This window comes from Papio anubis, chromosome 9 (assembly GCF_008728515.1).
Source record: "Papio anubis isolate 15944 chromosome 9, Panubis1.0, whole genome shotgun sequence".
Lineage (NCBI taxonomy): Eukaryota > Metazoa > Chordata > Mammalia > Primates > Cercopithecidae > Papio > Papio anubis.
In genome coordinates, this window is record NC_044984.1 from 58,846,774 (window position 1) to 58,868,127 (window position 21,354).

Genomic DNA, 21,354 nt, shown 5'->3' on the forward strand with positions numbered 1-21,354 from the left:
AGACGGAGTCTCGCTCTGTCACCCAGGCTGGACTGCAGTGGCCGGATCTCAGCTCACTGCAAGCTCCGCCTCCCGGGTTCACGCCATTCTCCGGCCTCAGCCTCCCGAGTAGCTGGGACTACAGGCGCCCGCCACCTCGCCTGGCTAGTTTTTTTGTATTTCTTAATAGAGACGGGGTTTCACCGTGTTAGCCAGGATGGTCTCGATCTCCTGACCTCGTGATCCGCCCGTCTCGGCCTCCCAAAGTGCTGGGATTACAGGCTTGAGCCACCGCGCCCGGCCAAGATGTTAATTCTTATATGTGTATGGTCAACAGATACTGAATCTCAGGTGAACCTAAGTGCTTTCATCATTGTAACAAATCCTACATTTAAATGAAATCAGATAAGTACTGACATATAATCAAAATTTATTTTTTATGTTGATTCACAATCAATGATTTTTTTTTTCAGACAACAACAAGACATAAAGTACTTATTATGGAATTTTGCCCATGTGGGAGTTTATACACTGTTTTAGAAGAGCCTTCTAATGCCTATGGACTACCAGAATCTGAATTCTTAATTGTTTTGCGAGATGTGGGTATGTTTATTTATGTGATTTCATTTATATATAAAATTTAATAACAGAATTTTTTAAAAACATCTTACATTCAAAACTAAAGACCTTTATGCAATGCTTCCTTAGATATGACACCAAAAACACAAATACCAAAAATAAATACATAAATTGGACTTCATCAACATTAAACATTTTTGTGCCTCAAAGGACATCAGGTAAGTGAAAAGACAGCCCATAGAATGAGAAAAAAAATGTTTGTAAATCATACACCTGACAAGGAATTTTTATCCAGACAAGTCAGCAATAAAAAGCCAAATAACCCAGTTTAAAAATGGGCAAAGGATTCGCATAGACATTTCTCCAGAGAAGATACACAAGTGGCTAACAAGTACATAAAAAAGGTTCAACGTTAATTAATCAATTAATAACCAACATCATTGGTTATTAGGGAAATGCTCATCAAAACCACAATGAAATACCACTTTATACCAATGAAAATGACTAATATCAAAAAGACAAACAGGGCCAACCATGGTGGCTCACACCTGTAATCCCAGCACTTTGGGAGGCGGAGGCAGGCAGATTGCTTGAGTCCAGGAGTTCAAGATCAGCCTGAGCAACATAGTGAGCCCCCGTCTCTACAAAAAATAAAATAAAAAATAGCCAAGCATGGTGGCATGCACCTGTAGTCCCAACTACTCGGGAGGCTGTGGTGGGAGGATAACTTGAGTCCAGGAGATTGAGGCTGCTGTGAGCCATGATTGTACCACTGCACTTCAGCCTGAGCAACAAAGTAAGACCCTATCTCAAAAAAAAAAAAAAAAATTGAACAACAAGAAGTGTTGGCAAGAATATGGAGAAATTGGAATCCTCATACATTGCTGGTAGGATTGTAAAATGATACAGCCATTCTGGAAAACAGTCTAGAAGTTCCTCAAAAAGTTCAATATAGAATTATTTAACTTTTGACCAAATGACCCAGCAATTCCACTGCTACGTATATACCCCAAAGAATTAACATATCCATATAAAAGCTTGTACTCCAGTGTACTTAGCAGCATTACTCATAATAGCAAAAAATAAAAAATGAAAACAGCCCAAATGTCCCTCAACTGATGAATAGATAAACAAAAATGTGGTATGTCCATACAATGGAATATTATTTGTTTACAAAAAGATACGAAGTAGTTATATATGCTACAACATGGATGAACCTGAAAACATGTTAAGTGAAAGAAGCCAGACGCAATATTATGTGATTCCATTTATATGAAATGTCAAGAATAGGCAAATCCATAGAGACAGAAAGCAGATTAGTGGTTGCTGGGGGATCAGGAGAAGATGGAGTTGGGTATGAGATGTCTTTTTGGTGTGACAAAAGTATTCTGAAATTAGTGGTGATGGTTGTACAACTCTGACCATACTAAAATTGACTGAATTGTACACTTTAAAAAGGTGAATGTTGTGTGTGAATTATATCTCAGTGAACCTATTTTTTAAAAAAAATACTGCAATCAAAGGAAATAACATCTTAAAATAAATGAATCAAATATTCGATGTATGGGGAAAAGTCAAGTGATAAAGAAGGTAAAAGATTGCTGGGAATTCTTGAACTTGACACTGGAAGCAGAGTGATTAGTTAGTTGAGGACACAATGAGAGAGAAACAATATTACTAGTATGCTACAGCCTGTTTAATCAAATAGGAATTATGGATATGATATCTTCCTAAGTATACTGGTAGTCCTGAGTTTTAATAATTATACATTGATACCCCTAAACCTTTTACATATTTTGAATTTGAACATTCATCTATCAGCCGTCAAGCAAATGTATAAAGTTATCACTAAGTGGCAGTGCCTGTCAGTTAGACAAAGTAGCTTAATTTCAGCAAAGTAGACAACTTTGCCCTTAAGAAAAGAGAAAAGAAAATGGGCTTTTTGGAATAGCGTCAAGCATATGAGAATACATGTTTATGGAAACAAGTTTGACACTTTGCTGTTTTTCTGTTTCTTTTTTGCTGTTTTACATATTGAGTCCAGTTTACTTTTTAGGGAATTTTTCTCGCAAGATAAAGAAATATAAAACTCTGGTGAAAGATTGATATCTTTTTTGGGAATCTTTATTATTTTTATGTTTAAACAGTCACCCACATATATATAACCAAAGTAATTCAAGAAATCATATGCTTAAGACTGTTTTGTTACATTTTCCTGGTAGTACTTAAGAGACACTGGATTCTTCCTTAGACCACATTAATTTTTATCATTCTAAAACTTCTTATAACTAAAGCATAAGATATTATATATGTTTATTTATTATCTATTCTTTGAGTAAAATTACTTTGAACCAAATTATGGAAAAATTTATAGTAAGTTTGAGTGACTATATCAATGAATTTGAGACATGCACACATACACCTAAATACATTATGACTTCTTTTGTTTTATATTGTTGAAGTGGGTGGAATGAATCATCTTCGAGAGAATGGCATAGTGCACCGTGATATCAAGCCAGGAAATATCATGCGTGTTATAGGGGAAGATGGACAGTCTGTATACAAACTCACAGATTTTGGTGCAGCTAGAGAATTAGAAGATGATGAGCAGTTTGTTTCTCTGTATGGCACAGAAGAATATTTGGTAAGTCATGCATCGCTAATATTTTCATTTAAAGAAGCTTGATATATTGTAATTATAATTGGGTAATTGATCAGCCAATTCGCTATAAAATACCATTTCCTTTTTATGACAAAAATTAAATTTTCTATTCTAATGAATATGTGTAACATGGGAAATTAGGTACTCATTTCCAAGGGTGCAGTTATTTTTCTGTTAAAAATTCTTGGAAGTTTTATAGCACCCTTAAATTCTTGAGTTTTACTGATGCTATGGATCTGTATCAGAAGGATCCCTTTTTTTGATGAGGAGTCAATATATTACAAGCGTGTTATAATACTGTTTTTTATATATTCATTATGTTTATGAAACAGATAATTTTATTTGGGGGAGTTTGGTTATTGAATGACTAAAAGGACCATTGTTAGAAACACACACGCACAAAATTCCCCTGAGAAGATCTAACTTGAAATTTGAGAAAGCTAGAAAAGCTCTGTGGTTGAAAAAATTTATGTAGGTGTGTTTTTGTAAAGTCAGTAAATATTTGAAACACTTAAGAAAATATACTTAAAATAAATAGTTTTAACATGTAATCAGGAAGTTTAATATATTTAGCTCACTAATTGTTCATGGCTCTGGGTTTTGTCTTAAAAGTCATAGAATCTATGACTTTTTTGCATTTGGATTGTGCGGTTGTAGTTTTATAAGATGCAAGATATCTACCACCCCCTGTAGCTTTATTCTGAGTATTCTAAGTGGCATGAACTAAGTGTCTTAAATTGTTATCCTAACTATTGGTAACCCCAAAATGATCTGTAGATATATGTGATGATCTTTTAGATAAGAGTACCTAAGAATGGGTCAGACGCAGTGGCTCATGCCTATAATTCCAACACTTTGGGATGCCGATGATTGCTTCCTCGGCAGGCAAAGGATTGCTTAAGCCCGGGAGTTCAAGACCAGTCTGGGCACAATGACAAGACCCCATCTCTGCAAAAAATTACAAAATTAGCCAGGCATGGTGGTACACATCTGTACTCCCAGCTACTCATGAGGCTGAGGCAGAAGGATCCCTTGAGCCCAGAAATTTGAGGCAGCAGTAAGCTGTGATTGCACCACTGCAATCTGGCCTGGGCTACAAAGCGAGACCCTGTCTCTTAATTTTTTTAAAAAAAAGTACCTGACCCAGGCACGGTGACTCATGCCTGTAATCCCAGCACTTTGGGAGGCCGAGGTGAGCAGATCACAAGGTTGGGAGTTTGAGACCAGCCTGGGTAACATGGTGAAACCCCATCTCTACTCAAAATACGAAAATTAGCTGGGTGTGGTGACGTGTGCCTGTAATCCCAGCTACTTTGGGCGGTTGAGGCAGAATTGTTTGAACCTGGGAGGTGGAGGTTTCAATGAGCCGAGATCATGCCACTGCATTCCAGCCTGGGTGACAGAGCGAGACTCTGTCTCAGGGAAAAAAAAAAAAAAGGTACCTAAAAATGGATTTTATTCATTCATTGCACAAATATTTATGAAGTGCCTACTATATACCAGATACTGTTCTAGGTGCTCATACTCTAGATACATGATATTCCTGCTCTTATGGAGCCCACATTCTGGTAGGGAAAAAAGATAATTAACAAGTAAAGTAAATTCAGATCATTAAAGTTTAGCAAAGACAATAAATTAAGGTAGTAAGATAAAGAGTGACTAGCAGGAGAAAGATAGCCTGGGAAAGCCTCCTTTAAGGACTAAATGAACTGACACTGAAATGATAAAAAGAAGCAAGCCAGGCACACTGTTCTGACTGCTGTGCTGTGGCCATTCCCTGGCCCTGTGGAAGCTACCTCACCCTGCAGTAAAGAAACTCAACCACCAGTCCTCATACTCCTCGGCAGTTCCCTCCATCTCTACTTGCTGTGTACTACTGAACCCTACTGCATCGGTCTAGCCTCCTCTCCCCTACGTAGACGTGTGTTGTTGAGGGCCCAAGATGCCTGTGGGGTCCTCTGGCTGTCTGAGTTGTGACGTGTGAGCTGCTTTGTGATGCAGTGGACTCCCTGTCATTGTGGATCTGGAGAATGTGTCATAGAACATAGATGGCAGAGGGAAGTACAGTTGTAATGAATTCACCTTCAAGCTTCCTGAGACTCTTGGCTGGAACAGAGACAGGACTCAGATGTTTCTGGCAAATGGAATCAGGCTTCATATCCTGAATTCTCCATGAGAATGTAAGCGCCACAAAAGCAGGGACTTTCATCTTAGCCTACCGAGAACACCAAGCAGAGTTAGACAAGAGGAAATCACCTCTTGCCTGCTCCTTTCTCTGTCCTACGTGACATTTGTGCTTTTGCTATTATCCTTTTGTCTCTTCCTGGGCCTCAGCGTGTGACTGAGTCAGCGCACATCTTCATTCTCATTTCTCTGTTCTCAGTTATATTTGGCTAGACCATGCTTTCTGCTTCTAGAAGCAACACTGCTGAGTTCACACCGGAGCTTTGGTACAAGGCAGCTTCCTGATTCGTTCACTTCCCCAGCTCAGACATTCCCCTTCTCTTTTCTCTTAGAGCAGTGAGCCTCCAATAAATAGCTCAAGGCCATGTTCTCCCAGACTGCCTCCTTTCCAGTAGCAAGCTCGAGCCAGTGTCCTTCAAATTCAATTATTAGATAAAATAACTTCTTCAAAAATTCAATTTCTCTCTCTCTTTCTCTTTCTCTCACCCCGTACTTTTTTTCCCCAACCCCACTTTCTGTAAGAACAGCCTATTTCTAAAAGCTAGTTCACCAGCCCCAGCTCCTTGTCTCTGGAGCCCACACCTGTCATGGCCAAAGCCACAGTAGATGAGTGCTCAGGACACTGCCATTCCCAGGAGGGCACTGCTTGCCAAGGTTTACTGCTCTAAGAATGTTCTTGTGCTTCAGTCTGGTTCCATCAGGCCCAGAGAAAACAGGAGCTGTAAAGGCCTGGAGACAAGAATGACCTCAGGAGTTGGAGAAACAGAAAATATGGCAGTTTTGCTGGAATTTAGTGAGTAAAGAGGCAAGTGGAAGGAGTTAGAATTGAAGACGTAATCAAGGGGCTAGCCAGATCAGATAGGCTAGTAGTTTAAACCCTGTCAGACCAATACCCCCTTTTTATAATAAATATTTTGCAGTGTTCCCTTCAGTATCTTGAAATGAAATTCCTAGATAATATAAACCTGCACACTTAATTAAAATAGCATATCTTAATAATGTAAAGGAAAATATTTTATAATAATATAATAGATATTTAATATGTAAAAATTTAGAAACAGCTTCATGAGCAAACAAATTAAGTAGTCATACATGCTTGTGCCTATATGTAATACCACTTTGAATACAAGTGCTGTGATAACTCATGTTGTATTAGTGAATCACATCACAAATGGTAATATTGTTATTGACATGATTTTCCAAAGTAGTGAACAATTTTTGGTAAAGTTTCTAACTAAACAAAGTGGATTTAAATATAGTTACATTCTTGGAAAAACTGTGCAAAAATGCTCTGGAGTTCGAAATAGATTTCTCACCTGTACAAGTATCTGACAGAATATTCCAAAGTCATTCAGACTATATATAGGAGGATCATTTTTCAGAACTGTCACATATACTGCAGTATGTCCTTCAGTGTCTGGTCTCCGCCTTTTCCAATCATGATAATTACCATGACAAGCAAAGAGCAGTCCTGTACCAGCCTTCATGAGGTTGCTTCCCCAATACCAACTATTAATCTTTCATGTAACCTCCTGGGAACACAGTTTAGCTTTTGCCTCTAAGACTTTTAAATCAAGAAAAGCAAAACATTAAATAAATTAACTCCAAGTCTGTGCTGTACCCTAGGCTGAAATTTAACTCCAATCTATTTATTTCCTATTTCAGAATGGGAAATACTCAAATACAGTGTGCACCAGAAGTTATAAAATGAGATAAATAATAGTCTAAGACTCAGCAGCCTGGCTGTATTCTAAGTTTAATTGAAAACCTCCCTTGTTTTGAAGCTCCCAGGAACTACAACCCAGATGTTAAATCCTCTCTCTTTTGTATGTTAAAGTCCAAAGAAAACATTCTTCTACTGGTTTTTGTTTTTGTTGTTGTTGTTATTGTGACAGAGTCTCAATCTGTCACCCAGGCTGGAGTGCAGTGGTACAATCTCAGCTCACTGCAAGCTGTGCCTCCCAGGTTCAGGTGATTCTTATGTGCTAGCCTCCCAGATAGCTGGGGTTACAGGTGCACACCGCAACACCTGGCTAATATTTTTGTATATATATATGTGTATTTTTGAGACAGAGTCTCTCTGTTGCCCAGGCTGGAGTGTAGTGGTGCCATCTCAGCTCACTGCAACCTCCACCTTCTGGATTCAAGCAATTCTCCTGCCTCAGCTTCCCAAGTAGCTGGGATTACAGGCGTGTGCCACTACCCAGCAAATTTTTGTATTTTTAGTAGAGATGAGGTTTCACCATGTTGGCCAGGCTAGTCTCAAACTCCTGACCTCAAGTGATCCACCCACCTTGACCTCCGAAAGTGCTGGGATTACAGGATGTGAGCCACCACACACTGTCTCTTCTACTGTTTTTAATATAATGGATATTATCTCAGTAATATAATTCTGAAAACCTTGGAGTAGCTTTATCCTTACGCTTTTCTTCCAGATGCAATAGCCCAGGCCCAGTAACACCAAGCCGGTAGCACATCAGGAGAGAGCTAGTGGGTACAAATGTATCAGACCAGCATGTGTCAAGCCACCCCAAGTTAGTCACTCCCAGGGAATAGCTTCCTGCTATACCAATTAGGCTGTATATTATTGCACCTTGTGAGGAGGTCCGTCTTTGTCTCCTTCTAGAATCACTGTGTCTTCTCTTCCCAGGAGGCTTTATATTCCGGAAGGCGTCAGACCTATCCAGGTACTCTTGGCCTCTTCACGACACCATTTGCACACTAAGTACCAGCTACTAGGTCAAAGGTTTGGTAGTCGCTTCTTTGGACAAAAATCACTTTATGTGCTGTGCTACAGAACCAGCAGAGCCACTGAGATCCCATATATCTAGTAGGCATATGTTTGGACACTCACTTCAATACCCAGGTCTTATACTTGTCTGCATTCTGATTTCTCTTTAAAATGTATTTCTCGAAAGAGTCTTTTTCCCACCCTCATCTCCAGCACCCCCACCCCCAACCCCCAGAAATCAGAGATTGATCCTTTGGGAGTAAGATTCACAGACTGCATCATTTAGAAGCCCGTCCCAGCAGCATTTCCTACACTGGTTCCCAGTTCCCTGGGCTGTAGCTAAATCCCACAATGTCATAAGGAATTGTTTTGGTTTGGAATCATTTAGATGGTAACTCTACTTTGGTCCATAAGTATACTTTTAAGATTTATCTTCCAAAAATCTTCAAGTTGCCAGTGTGTAACTTTCATGAAGGCAGATAGGAGGAGGCCATGCTGTGTGTGACCGCTGGTTATTCTCTGCAGAACAAAATGTCCATCAGAATATCTGTTAGGTTCTGTAAGCTCCTAAACAATTTTTTAGAAGCTCCATCTGTTCTTAGTGACTGTGGTATATAGTGCAGAGTGTCCAATCTTTTGGCTTCCCTGGGCCACATTGGAAGAATTTTCTTGGGCCACACATAAAATATGATAGATTTTCTTGGGCCACACATAAAATAATGATAGCTGATGAGCTATAAAAAAAAATCGCAAAAGACCTCAATGTTTTAAGAAAGTTTATGAATTTGTGTTGGGCCGCATTCAAGGCTGTCCTGGGCTACATGTGGCCCATGGGCTGCGGGTTGGACAAACTTGGTGTAGTGTCTCCTATATGTAAGGACGTGTGTTGAATGTCAGTAGATCCCCAGTGAACCCAGTTAAGTTAGTCCTCTGAATTGATTCTAGAGAATTTAATTTCATTAAATTAAATACACTTACCCTGACAGATTGCATTTGAGGCATAAGGCAAAGAAATTAAGGCTGCCTGATAGGTTTCGGGTGTGAGCAGCTAGATATGTGGTGGTACTATTTACTTAAAGATTTAGGAGGAAGCAAGTTTAAGTGGGAAGACCAAGAGTCAATTTTGGATATGTTAAGAGTGAGCTGCCTTGTAGACATCAAGAGAACAGTAGGATATATGAATCTGAGGCTCGGGGCCCAAGATAGTTTGGGATGTTAAAGCATACATATGATATTTAATGCATTAGGTCTAAATGGGAGATGAGGGAGTAAGGCAGTTATAATAAGCATGGACAGCTGTACTGAGAAATTTTGCTGTGGTGGGAAGCAGAGAATTGGGTAATTGTTGAAAGGAGTTTTGTGATCAATTTAGAGATCTTTTAAAATGGGAGATATTAAAGCATGTTTGTAAGCAGAAAGTAATGAATCAGAACAGAGGGAAACATTGGTGCATTAAATAAGTAGGATAATTACAAGAATTGATTTCTGGAATTGGCGAGATGATATGATGGGCTCTTCAGTACAGATGGAAAAGTTGGCCATGTATAGGCACAGTTCCATTGTGACTGGAAAGGAGGCCTGGAAAACGGACACAGATTGGCCGGGTGCAGTGGCTCACGCCTGTAATCCCAGCACTTTGGAAGGCCAAGGCTCTCAAGGTCCTCAAGGATCACTTGAGGTCAGAAGTTCAAGACCAGCCTGACCAACATGGCAAAACCCCATCTCTACAAAAAATACAAAAATTAGCTAGGTATCATAGCAGGCACTTGTAGTCCCAGCTTCTCAGGAGGCTGAGGCAGGAGCATCGCTTGAACCCAGGAAGCAGAGCTTGCAGTGAGCTGAGATCAAGCCACTGCACTCCACCCCATCTCAAAAAAAAGAGAAAAAAAGAAAACGGACACAGATTCAGGTAGGTTGTATTTGGTGAAGGGCATAAGGGAGTGCTGGTCTGATTCCTTCCATTTCCACATTAAATTACGAAGCAGGGTCATCAAAATTGAGGATCAAAGGAGGTGGTGGTGGAAGTTTGAGGAGGGAGGGGAAGATGTGAAATAGTCTTTTCAGATTGGGAAAGTGAAGTTATTAGGAAAACAAAATAGAATTTCTAAGCATTATTGAGTATCCATTTGTTTGTATAATGAAATTGGTCACAAGTTCATAGATTTTTCATCTTTTTTTTAATCTTAGCACCCTGATATGTATGAGAGAGCAGTACTAAGAAAAGATCATCAGAAGAAATATGGAGCAACAGTTGATCTTTGGAGCATTGGGGTAACATTTTACCATGCAGCTACTGGATCACTGCCATTTAGACCCTTTGAAGGGCCTCGTAGGAATAAAGAAGTGATGTAAGTGGTTTCCCGATCTAAAAATCAGAGAAGCATTTAAAAAATGATTTCTATCTTGGTTCATCTTATTGTTAGTGGTTTATGCTAATGAAAATTGGTTTAACAATCATTTCTGATATTTTAAGCTACCTGAGTTTTTAAAAAGAATGCAGCCTTATAAAAGTATGCATAATTTTCCATGTTATGTTTAAATATCTTATATACTCAGTATAAATGGTATTCAGTCTTTGGCCCATCATTAAAAATGTACTGCTTTCTAGACTTATTTCAGCTCACTGTTTATTTCACTCTGCGTACTCATCAGCACTTTTCTCCCATAAACTGAAAAAAATAATACAGTTCTGTGGAATATTAGAATCATTACCAGATCTAAAACATCAGTCTTACCCTAAAGTGAACTGATTTCTTTTACCATTTAAAAAATAACATTTTGGGCCAGGCATGGTGGCTCACGCCTGTAATCTCAGCACTTTGGGAGGCTGAGGGAGGAGGATCACTTGAGCCCAGGAGTTCGAGACTAGCCTGAGCAACATGAGGGTTTTGTAGAGACCCTGTCTCTACAAAAAAAATACAAAAATTAGCCAGGGGTGGTGGTATGCTCCCGTAGTCCCAGCTACTCAGGAGGCTGAGGTGGGAGGATCACCTGAGCCCAGGAGATTGAGGCTGCAGTGAACTGTGATTGCACCACTGCACTCCAGCCTGGGCGACAGAGTGAGACCCTGTCTCTAAATAAATAAATGAAAGAAACTTAAAAATAACATTTTGGCAATAATGTAACATTAAAATTTTTTTTTTCCAGTGTTGCAGATTTGGGCCAGACACTTACATATTTTACTAGTCTAATGTATATTCATTTATGTATTGTCACAATTTTTTTTTTAATTTCCATTTTTATTTTAGATTCAGAGGGTATGTGTGAAGGTTTGGTTAAAAGGGTATATTGTGTGGTGCTGAGGTTTGGGCTTTTATTGATCCTATCACCCAGATAATGAACATGGTACCGAATAAGAAGTGTTTGACCCTTGTCTCCCTCCCTCCCTACTTTTGGAGTCCCCATTGTCTATTGTTTTCATCCTTATGTCCATCTTTGATGCATTAAATAAGTGGGATAATTACAAGAATTGATTTCTGGAATTGGCGAGACAATATGATGGGCTCCACGGCACAGATGGAAAAGTTGTGAACCCAAGATTTAGCTCTCACTTATAAGTGAGAACATAACAGTATTTGGTTTTTTATTTCTGCATTAGTTCACTTAGGCTAAAGGTCTCCAGCTGTATCCATGTTGCTGCAAAGGATATGATTTCATTCTTTTTTATGGCTGCATAGTATTCTATGGTGTATATGTGCCACATTTTTGTTATCCAATCTGCCATTGATGGGAACCTAGATTTATTCTATGTGTTTGCTATTGTGAATACTGCTGGGATAAACATACAAGCGCATGTGTCTTTTTAGGTAGAACAATTTATTTTTCTTTGGTTATATACCCAGCAATGGGATTGTTGGGCATGAGATGGTATCTCATTGCGGTTTTGATTTGCATCTCTTTGATGATCCATGGTTTTTTCATGTTTGTTGGCAGCAGCTTGCATAGTCTTCTTTTGAGGAGAGTGTGTTCATGTCCTTTGCTCACTTTTTAATGAGATTGTTCTTTTCTTGTTAATTCGTTTAAGTTCCTTGTAGATTCTGGATGTTAGTCCTTTGTCAAATGCATAGTTTACAAATAATTTCTCCCATTCTGTAGGTTATCTGTTTATTCTGTTGAGAGTTCTTTTTGCTGTGCCAAAGCTCTTTAGTTTAATTCTCATTTATCTATTTTTTATTTTGTTGCATTTGATTTTGGGGTCTTCATCATGAATTATTTGCCTAAGACAATGTATAGAAGAGTATGTCCTATATTTTCTTCTAGAATTTTTGTAGTTTGAGGTCTTACACTTAAGTCTTTAATTCATCTTGAGTTAATTTTTGTATATGGTAAGAGGTAGGGGTCTAGTTTTATTTTTCTGCATATGGTTAGCCAGTTTTCCCAGCACCATTTATCAAATAGGGTATCCTTTCCCCATTGTTTATTTTTGTCAACTTTGTCAAAGATATGTTGGTTGTAGATGTGTGGCTTTATTTTAGGAGTCTCTATTCTGTTCCATCAGTCTGTGTATCTTTTTGTACCAATACCATGCTGTTTTGGTTACGGTAGCCCTGCAGTATAGTTTGAAGTCAGCTAATATGATGCCTTCAGCTTTGTTCTTTTTGCTTAAGACTGCCGTGGCTATTCAGGCTCTGTTTTTGTTCCATATGAATTTAGAATAGTTTTTTCTAATTCTGTGAAAAATAACATTAATAATTTGATAGGAATAGCATTGATTCTGTAGATTGCTCTGGGCAGTATGGATATTTTAATGATATTGATTCTTCCAACCCATGAGCATGGAATGCTTTTCCATTTGTTGTGTCATTTATGATTTCTTTCAGCGGTATTACGTCTTGTAGTGATCTTTCAACTCCTCAGTTAAGTGTATTCCTAGGTATTTTTGTGTCTGTGTGTGGCTATGGTAAATGGGATTGCGTTCTTGATTTGGTTCTCAGCTTTATCTGTGTATAGAAATGCTACTGGTTGTTGTACATTTATTTTGTGTCCTGAGATTTGGCTGAAATTATTTATCAGGTCTAGGAGTCTTTTGGCGAAATCTTTAGGGTTTTCTAGGTTTAGAATCATATTGTCAGTGAAGAGGGATAATTTGACTACCTCTTTTCCTATTTGAATGCCTTTTATTTTTCTCTTGCCTGATTGCTCTGGCTGGGATTTCTAGTACTATGTTGAGTAGGAGTGGTGAGAGTGGGCATCCTTGTCTTGTCTCAGTTCTTAAAGGGAATTGCCCATTCAGAATGATGTTGGCTATTGATTTGTCATAGATGGCTCTTATTATTTTGAGATATGTTCCTTCTGTGCCTACTTTGTTGAGGTGTATTGCCATAATAATTATGAAATAGTTACTGTGTATAAAGTCATTTTTTGTAAGCCAAGGAAAAGAGAGATGGATTTCTAGATGTGAAATTAATTGTACAAATAATCTATAATTGACCACACTTCTTTTTATTTTAAAAGACATTAGTGAATAATCTTGTTTCATGAGAAAGCCAAACCGCATACACATAAAACTATGATGTGAAGAATATTGAGTTTAGTGAATGGGCAACAACTACTGACAGCCTAACCTATCCAACCATTCTTTTAGGTCTTAACATATTTCTCGGACCTTTATATATTTGGCCCTACCTTTTGTTTTGTTTTGTTTTGTTTTTTTGAGACAGAGTCTCACTCTGTTGCCCAGGCAGGAGTGCAGTGGCCCGATCTCAGCTCACTGCAACCTCCACCTCCCAGGTTCAAGCAATTCTCCTGCCTCAGCCTCCCAAATAGCTGGGATTACAGGTGCCCACCACCATGCCCAGCTATTTTGTATTTTTAGTAGAGATGGGTTTCACCATGTTGCCCAGGCTGGTCTCGAACGCCTGGCCTCAAGTGATCTGCCCCCCACTCCTTGGTCTCCCAAAGTGCCGGCATTATAGGTGTGAGCCACCGCGCCCAGCCTGGCTCTATCTTTTATGAAGCAAACATGACTTTAAGTAATAATCACAACTGTAAAAATATAATTATTTAATCTCTTCTCAAAAAATGGAGGGAGAAGCATGTTTTCCCTTTTGTTGGTTGGAGGAAGTAAAACAAATTCAGATGGTACAATGACTTTTTCTATAACTTGGGTATTTAAATGTTTTCCAGCAAGGACAGTGTACATATTTATGGGAAGAATAACCTATTCAACTGTACTGATGATTTTGGCATAGCATCCTATTGAGCCTTTTTTATGTCATTGCCCTTTTAGTGAAATCTCTTCTTTAAGAAAAACTGATAATTTGTGTTTTTCTCATTACACATAAATTGTGCCTAACAGTTAATCCTACTTTTCTCATCATAGATAGTATCAGCATTTAAAGCAATGTCAGCATTTCTTGCTGCCCTAAAAATGGTTTAAATAAAAGTGTGTGCTGCTCCCTAATAAAGGAAACATGTGACTCATAAGCAGCTAGGAATACCTGATGATTTTATCTGACACCCTTGTGGGCAGATATACCATTAGAAGAATTCTACTTTATTAGAAACTCAACTTTTTATGAACATTGATGCTAAAGAATGTTCAGAGGTGATTGAAGTACTCAGTAATAATAATTGTTTTACTTCACTAATGAAGGATGTATTCATCCAACATTATAGTAGTGCTGATTTCTCAGCATCTCATTTGCATGTTATGAATGTAGTTATATGTGGATCTTATCAAAATTAAACTTTTTTAAAACTTGTAAGCATTCCCTTAAGACTTTTGCTATTTATTCTATTTATTTCTCTTTTGCATTAATCTCACATATGTGCCCTTACTCCTTAGATAGTTCTCACATGAACACACCTTATTTTCCATATTAATTTCCTCTTTGAAAAAATCTCTTAAGGCAGAAATCCTGACTGCCACTGCTGAGGAAGCAGCAAATGGTCTAAATCAGTTGTAGTGGTTTGTTCTATTTTTTAAAAAAATATTGATTTGCTCAGAGCATATTTAACGTTAAACAAATACGCTTTTTCCAAAATGTGCAAATGTGTGTTTACCAATGTACAAAGAATCTGATACTGTGCTCTGTATACTATAGTTTTATCTTTTTTGTTTTAAAGAATGCTATTCATTCTGCAGAAACTTTAGTTGTGCCTTTTAATAATATGGGTAAGAGGGATTAGATGCTTTTTTTTCATGGTCTAGAGACATTCTGTGACATAACTTATTTTGTGTTTGCTCGGTTTTTTCAGATGGAAAAATTAATATTTTTGTTGTGAACATCAAGATGCTGTTATAAAGCACTGTGAGATCGCAAATGAAAATTAACTATGGCATATATAAATAACTGTACAACCACTATTGTACTTCAGTCAGTCAGATTCAAAGTATTTTGATTGTTTTATGGATCCTGTGAGCATCAATCACAAAGTTTCATCTAGTAGATAATTGTAGGTGCAATTGAGGAAATACTTTTGCATAGCCCATTAATAAGTCATGCAAAAATCAACTGCTTATTTTATTCTGCTTTTGTTCTTCCCAAGGTATAAAATAATTACAGGAAAGCCTTCTGGTGCAATATCTGGAGTACAGAAGGCAGAAAATGGACCAATTGACTGGAGTGGAGACATGCCTGTTTCTTGCAGTCTTTCTCGGTAAGTGTAGTGTACCTGATTCTCATCTTTTGCACTTAGATGTTAGAAATCTTTGTTGCCTAAAATACTATTCAAATACTGAAGTGTAGTTTGATTTTATTTTAATTGCTTTGATAAATGATTTTTGTCTTTGCTGCTATACGAATAATTTCCCCAGATCTGCATTAGGACACAGGGCATACATTTTTGAGATTGGTAATCACTGGTCTTGGAATTCTTCCCAGTGTGGGGATCCTGCTCAGGACCTTAGTATCTTTTATAATGACCTCCATATTCATGGATAACAAATAGTGGATTGGATATGAGTAAATTTCTCAACTGGAGTTGTAAAAAGCAAACAATGAAGAGATTTAGTATTATCTTCATTTTTAAAAATTCAAATTATTCAAAGGGTGAGAAATAATAGTTTTTTGTACTTTTTAGAATTTCAGATGTTCGTATGGGTCTTTAATGTCTCAGACAGAAATCAAAAAAATTATATTGTCGTTTAGAATCCTGTTACCCCAAAGAAAGAATTAAGGTAAAAGAAATTAAAAGTAGAAAGTAAATTATTTTCACTCTGGAAATAAAGCCAAGACATGCATCAGTATTTAGTATTTGTGATTATTGAATTAACTTCCATTTTTCCTGACTGAGTATGGTAGTTATATAATACTTAATTGGACACAGGTTATGAGTTACTGGCTTAACACCTATTTTTAGTTGTGGGTGCTTTTTGTATGACTTTAAAGAAATAAATATATAAAACAAGCTAATAAAATATCACTTATCATTTTATATGTTGGGTTCTGTGAAAATTCATTTAAACCAGGAGTTCCAATGCTGAAATCATTTTCAAAAACCACTGTTGTTAACAGTTTTGTGTGTGTGTTATTTTAAAAAGTTTCCAAAATGAAATTGTCATGCAACTAGATTACTAAGAGAAATTCATTGTGTTGGAGAGCAGAAATTTAATATTATAATTGTGATTTGTGTTAAATTTTGATTTAGGAAATACTCATTTTGGGGATCTCAGGCAAAACTGATAAAATGTAAAGGGCTCAGGAAATGAACACTTGCTGATAAGTAATTAAATTGCCAAAACTCAGAATCAAAAACATCTGATGATCTGAACTGCAGCATATTTCTGGAGGGTGACAGGCTTTATCTATTGAATCAGTCCTTAGCATACCAAGTTATAAATTCTTTTTTTTTTTTTTTTTTTTTTTTTGAGACGGAGTCTCGCTCTGCCGCCCAGGCTGGAGTGCAGTGGCCGGATCTCAGCTCACTGCAAGCTCCGCCTCCCAGGTTTACGCCATTCTCCTGCCTCAGCCTCCCGAGTAGCTGGGACTACAGGCGCCCACCACCGCGCCCGGCTAGTTTTTTGTATTTTTTAGTAGAGACGGGGTTTCACCGTGTTAGCCAGGATGGTCTCGATCTCCTGACCTCGTGATCCACCCGTCTCGGCCTCCCAAAGTGCTGGGATTACAGGCTTGAGCCACCGCGCCCGGCCCCAAGTTATAAATTCTTTGAGAAAAATTGCTTAGATGCCAGAAAGTATATTATATAATTTTTTTTGTTTTAAATAGTAAGAACTTTTAAGTACTACAAATTAGCAGTGAAAACAACTACCAGAAATGTAATGGGGCTTGGCACGGTGGCATACACCTATAATCCCAGCTACTCAGGAAGCTGAGGCAGGATACTTGAGCCCCCGAGTTTGAGACTGCAATGCATAAAGCATTTGTGAATAGCTGCTGTACTTCAGCCTGGGCAAGATAACAAGACCCCATTTCTAGAAGAGAAAAAGCTATAATCCCTTATTCATTGATGAGTGATATTAAATGAAGGTTATCTAGCTTTCTGAAAAGTTGACAGCATTTGAATTTTTAAAATTAGTCTAATATAGTAATAGTGACAGTTCCTTCGATTTGCTGGTATTATGATTTTTAACCTAGACAGAATATGACATGGTCACTCTTCAAGTAACTTTTCAATACTGTTTTAGGGGTCTTCAGGTTCTACTTACCCCTGTTCTTGCAAACATCCTTGAAGCAGATCAGGAAAAGTGTTGGGGTTTTGACCAGTTTTTTGCAGAAACTAGTGATATACTTCACCGAATGATAATTCATGTTTTTTCGCTACAACAAATGACAGCTCATAAGATTTATGTTCATAGCTATAATACGTAAGTATCTCTTTCTGTTTTCTTCTTAAATCAACATATTCTGTCATATAATATTTTCCTAAGTTAGGAAAAGAAATAGAAAAGATGCCTCAGCTTCACCAAAAGCACCCACTTCCCACACAGAAAATTATATTTAAGTGCTTAGTAAATTCCTTTTCACTTATTTTTGGAATAAAAGGATTGATATTCTAAAATGTATAGTTAAATTAGCTTGTTTCTTTAACTGTAAGTTTTACAAAACTACTTTCATTGCTGTGCCTTCTTTCAAGTTACATAATCACATAACCACAAATGGCATCTACCAATAAACGAGCCAGGTTTTACTAAGTGTACTATCCTGCCATGTTTAAAATATCAAAGCCTAAGTCTTCATAGTTTGCATGGTTATTTGCCTGTGATAACCATATGCAGATAATATGGTTATTATTAACCATAATAATGGTTAAAGCACCTGGTGCAGGAGAAATAATCAGTGTTTGTTTTATGTAAACAAAAATACATTACACCCATGTGATTAAAAAAACTGCCCATGTGATACAACTGCATATAACATTTTGGTCAATGATGGACTACATATATGACAGTGGTTCCGTAAGATTGTAATATCATATTTTTACTGTACCTTTTCTATGTTTAGATATGTTCAAATATACAAATACTGTTTCTAATTGTGTTAACAGCTGCCTGCAGGATTCAGTACAGTAACATGCTGTACAAGTTTGTAGCCTAGGAGCAGTAGGCTAGATATCATATAGCCTAGGTGTGTAGAAGGCTATACCATGTAGTTTTCTGTAAATAAACTCTATGATGTTCACACAATGATGCATTTTTTAGAACTGTTCCCATCATAAGCAAGGCATGACTGTACACGTACATACGCTTGCATGTAAAAATGAGTGTATTGGCGTTAATAGCTGGTTGTGATGCTTTGCTGTATGTAGGATGTCACCACTGGGGGAAGCTGGGGGAAGAATATATGGTGCCTCTCTTCATCATTTCTTAGAACTGCATGTGAATCTCCAATGATGTCAAAATGTTTTGTGAAAAGCTCACCCAGTGTGACTATAGTTAATAATAACTTAATTGTACATTTTAAAATAGCTTAAAAAGTACAATTCGATTGTCTGTAGCACAAAAGATAAATGCTTGACTGGATGGATACCTCATTCTCCATGGTGTGATTATTACATATTGCATGTCTGTAACAAAACATCTCATGTACCTCATAAATATATACATTTCCTGTGTACACACAAAAATTAAAAACGGAATTTTTTTAAAAGGTCACACAGTGGAGGCTTGTAGAGCCAAATTACAATATTGTTGCTGAAACATTTCTTTCGATGTCATTGATCTATTCATGGGGAAGCTATCTTTTCCCCTAAAGCATCATTTTGAAAATACCTAGTTTTATTAATTTATTTAACAAACATATAGTCACATAACAAATGCTATTCTTGATTCTTTACGTATTTAAGCCATTTAATCCTCACAACAATTCTGTGAAGTGGGTACTGTTATTGTTTCCATTTTACTGATGAGGAAACAGTGCAGAGGAGTTAAGTCACTTACGGTTATATAAAAAGTTAGTGGAAGAGCTGAGATTTGAACCCAAGTATCTGATTCAAGTCAGTGCTCTAAACCTCTCTGCTATGTTGATTCTCTATTTGAAAATATTAAGAATCTTGGCCAGGCGTGGTGGCTCACACCTGTAATCCCAGTACTTTGGGAGACCGAGGCGGGTGCATCACTGGAGGCCAGGAGTTCGAAACCAGCCTGGCCAGCATGGTGTAACCCTGTCTCTACTAAAAATACACAAATCAGCTGCGCGTGGTGGTGCACGCCTGTAATCCCAGCTACTTAGGAGGCTGAGACACAAGAATCGCTTGAAACCAGGAGGCGGAGGCTGCAGTGAGCCAAGATCGTGCCAGTGCACTCCAGCCTGGGCAACAGAGCGAAACTCTGTCACACACACACTCAGAGAGAGAGAAAATATTAAGAATCCTGTATATTACACAGGTATCCAAACATAAAAATACTTTAGAATTGCTTACTATATGGACAGGTTACATGGAATGGAGTTTGTAGTATCCACATTAACAAAGCAAGTATATATGGACTGGTTATGATCTTAGGAATATGAATTAGAATGGATGTTGTTGCACTCATTTAAAAAATTACACTTTATCCCCAGTTATAGTGTCCTTTTGAATTTTTCTCACACAGTGCTACTATATTTCATGAACTGGTATATAAACAAACCAAAATTCTTTCTTCAAATCAAGAACTTATCTATGAAGGGCGACGCTTAGTCTTAGAACCTGGAAGACTGGCACAGCATTTCCCTAAAACTACTGAGGAAAACCCCATATTTGTAGTAAGCCGGGAACCTCTGAATACCATAGGATTAATATATGAAAAAAGTAAGTTGGGATTTTTCTTGTCATTGTTACTAGCCATTAGAAAAATACCAGCCTGGGCAGCATAGTGAGACCTTGTCTCTACAAAAAATAAAACAAAAATTAGCGGGGCATGGTGGCATGCACCTGTAGTCCCAGCTACATGGGAGGCTGAGGTAGGAGCATCGCTTGAGCCCAGGAGGCAGAGGTTTCAGTAAGCCGAGATTGCACCACTGCACTCCAGCTTGGGAGACAGTGTGGGACCCTGTCTCAAAAACAAAAAAATAAATCCACAAAATCTGTCATTGTAGAAATGATTGTCATCTTTATAAAGCTGATGATCACATTAGTGTAAAACTTTCATAAACATTAAAATTAAATTACTCTAGTTGAAAGAGTAATCGTAAAATTGAAAAAGGCTTGTAGACGTCATTTGACTTCAAATATTTTGTTTCATAAAATGATAAAGTCATTTGTCATACGTTTCACTGTAACTCTCTTTTAAAAGTGTTTTGCTAACACTCAAAATTACCTTTTATATCGTAAATTTCAGCAAATGTTTTTTGTTTCCAGTATGTGTAGAACATTGTGCCAAGCTTTAGAGTCTAAGAAAAATTAGATCTGCATTTTGAGAATCTTTTAAATTATTCATTCTACTGATAGAAAAAAAATGAATCCCCCAGAATTTTACGGTTCTATTTGAAGGTTGGGATTTGATGTAGATTTAAAGAGAAGCATTGAACTCATTGTGTTGGAATATTTTTAAGGAAAAAATGAAACTCCTTAGAAATATTGAAGGTAATTTGTTAGAGAATGAACATTATTGTTTGAAGTAATTTTTTTAATCACAAAAAGTACATTAAAGATTTTTCCACTGATGTTTAATTTAGACATTCTGTTTGCTCTATAAAGGATAAAGTGATTTTTTCAAAAAGTTTTCTTTCTCATTTTATTTTACTTCATATTTCAGTTTCCCTCCCTAAAGTACACCCACGTTATGATTTAGATGGGGATGCTAGCATGGCTAAGGTTAGTATTTAATTGAATTACT

General features: G+C 37.4%; 1 protein-coding gene across 2 annotated transcripts in view; it reads left to right on the forward strand.

The window, feature by feature from the left end:
* Positions 1-21,354, forward strand: part of TBK1 (TANK binding kinase 1) — a 48,905-nt gene that overhangs the window by 12,459 nt on the left and 15,092 nt on the right. For both annotated transcript variants that reach the window (XM_003906721.4, XM_009181129.2), the window contains exons 4-10: positions 453-582; positions 3,021-3,202; positions 10,323-10,483; positions 15,627-15,737; positions 17,725-17,904; positions 20,131-20,327; positions 21,274-21,332. In XM_003906721.4, the coding sequence (XP_003906770.1) occupies positions 453-582; positions 3,021-3,202; positions 10,323-10,483; positions 15,627-15,737; positions 17,725-17,904; positions 20,131-20,327; positions 21,274-21,332 (1,020 nt within the window). The remainder of the gene's footprint in view (positions 1-452; positions 583-3,020; positions 3,203-10,322; positions 10,484-15,626; positions 15,738-17,724; positions 17,905-20,130; positions 20,328-21,273; positions 21,333-21,354) is intronic.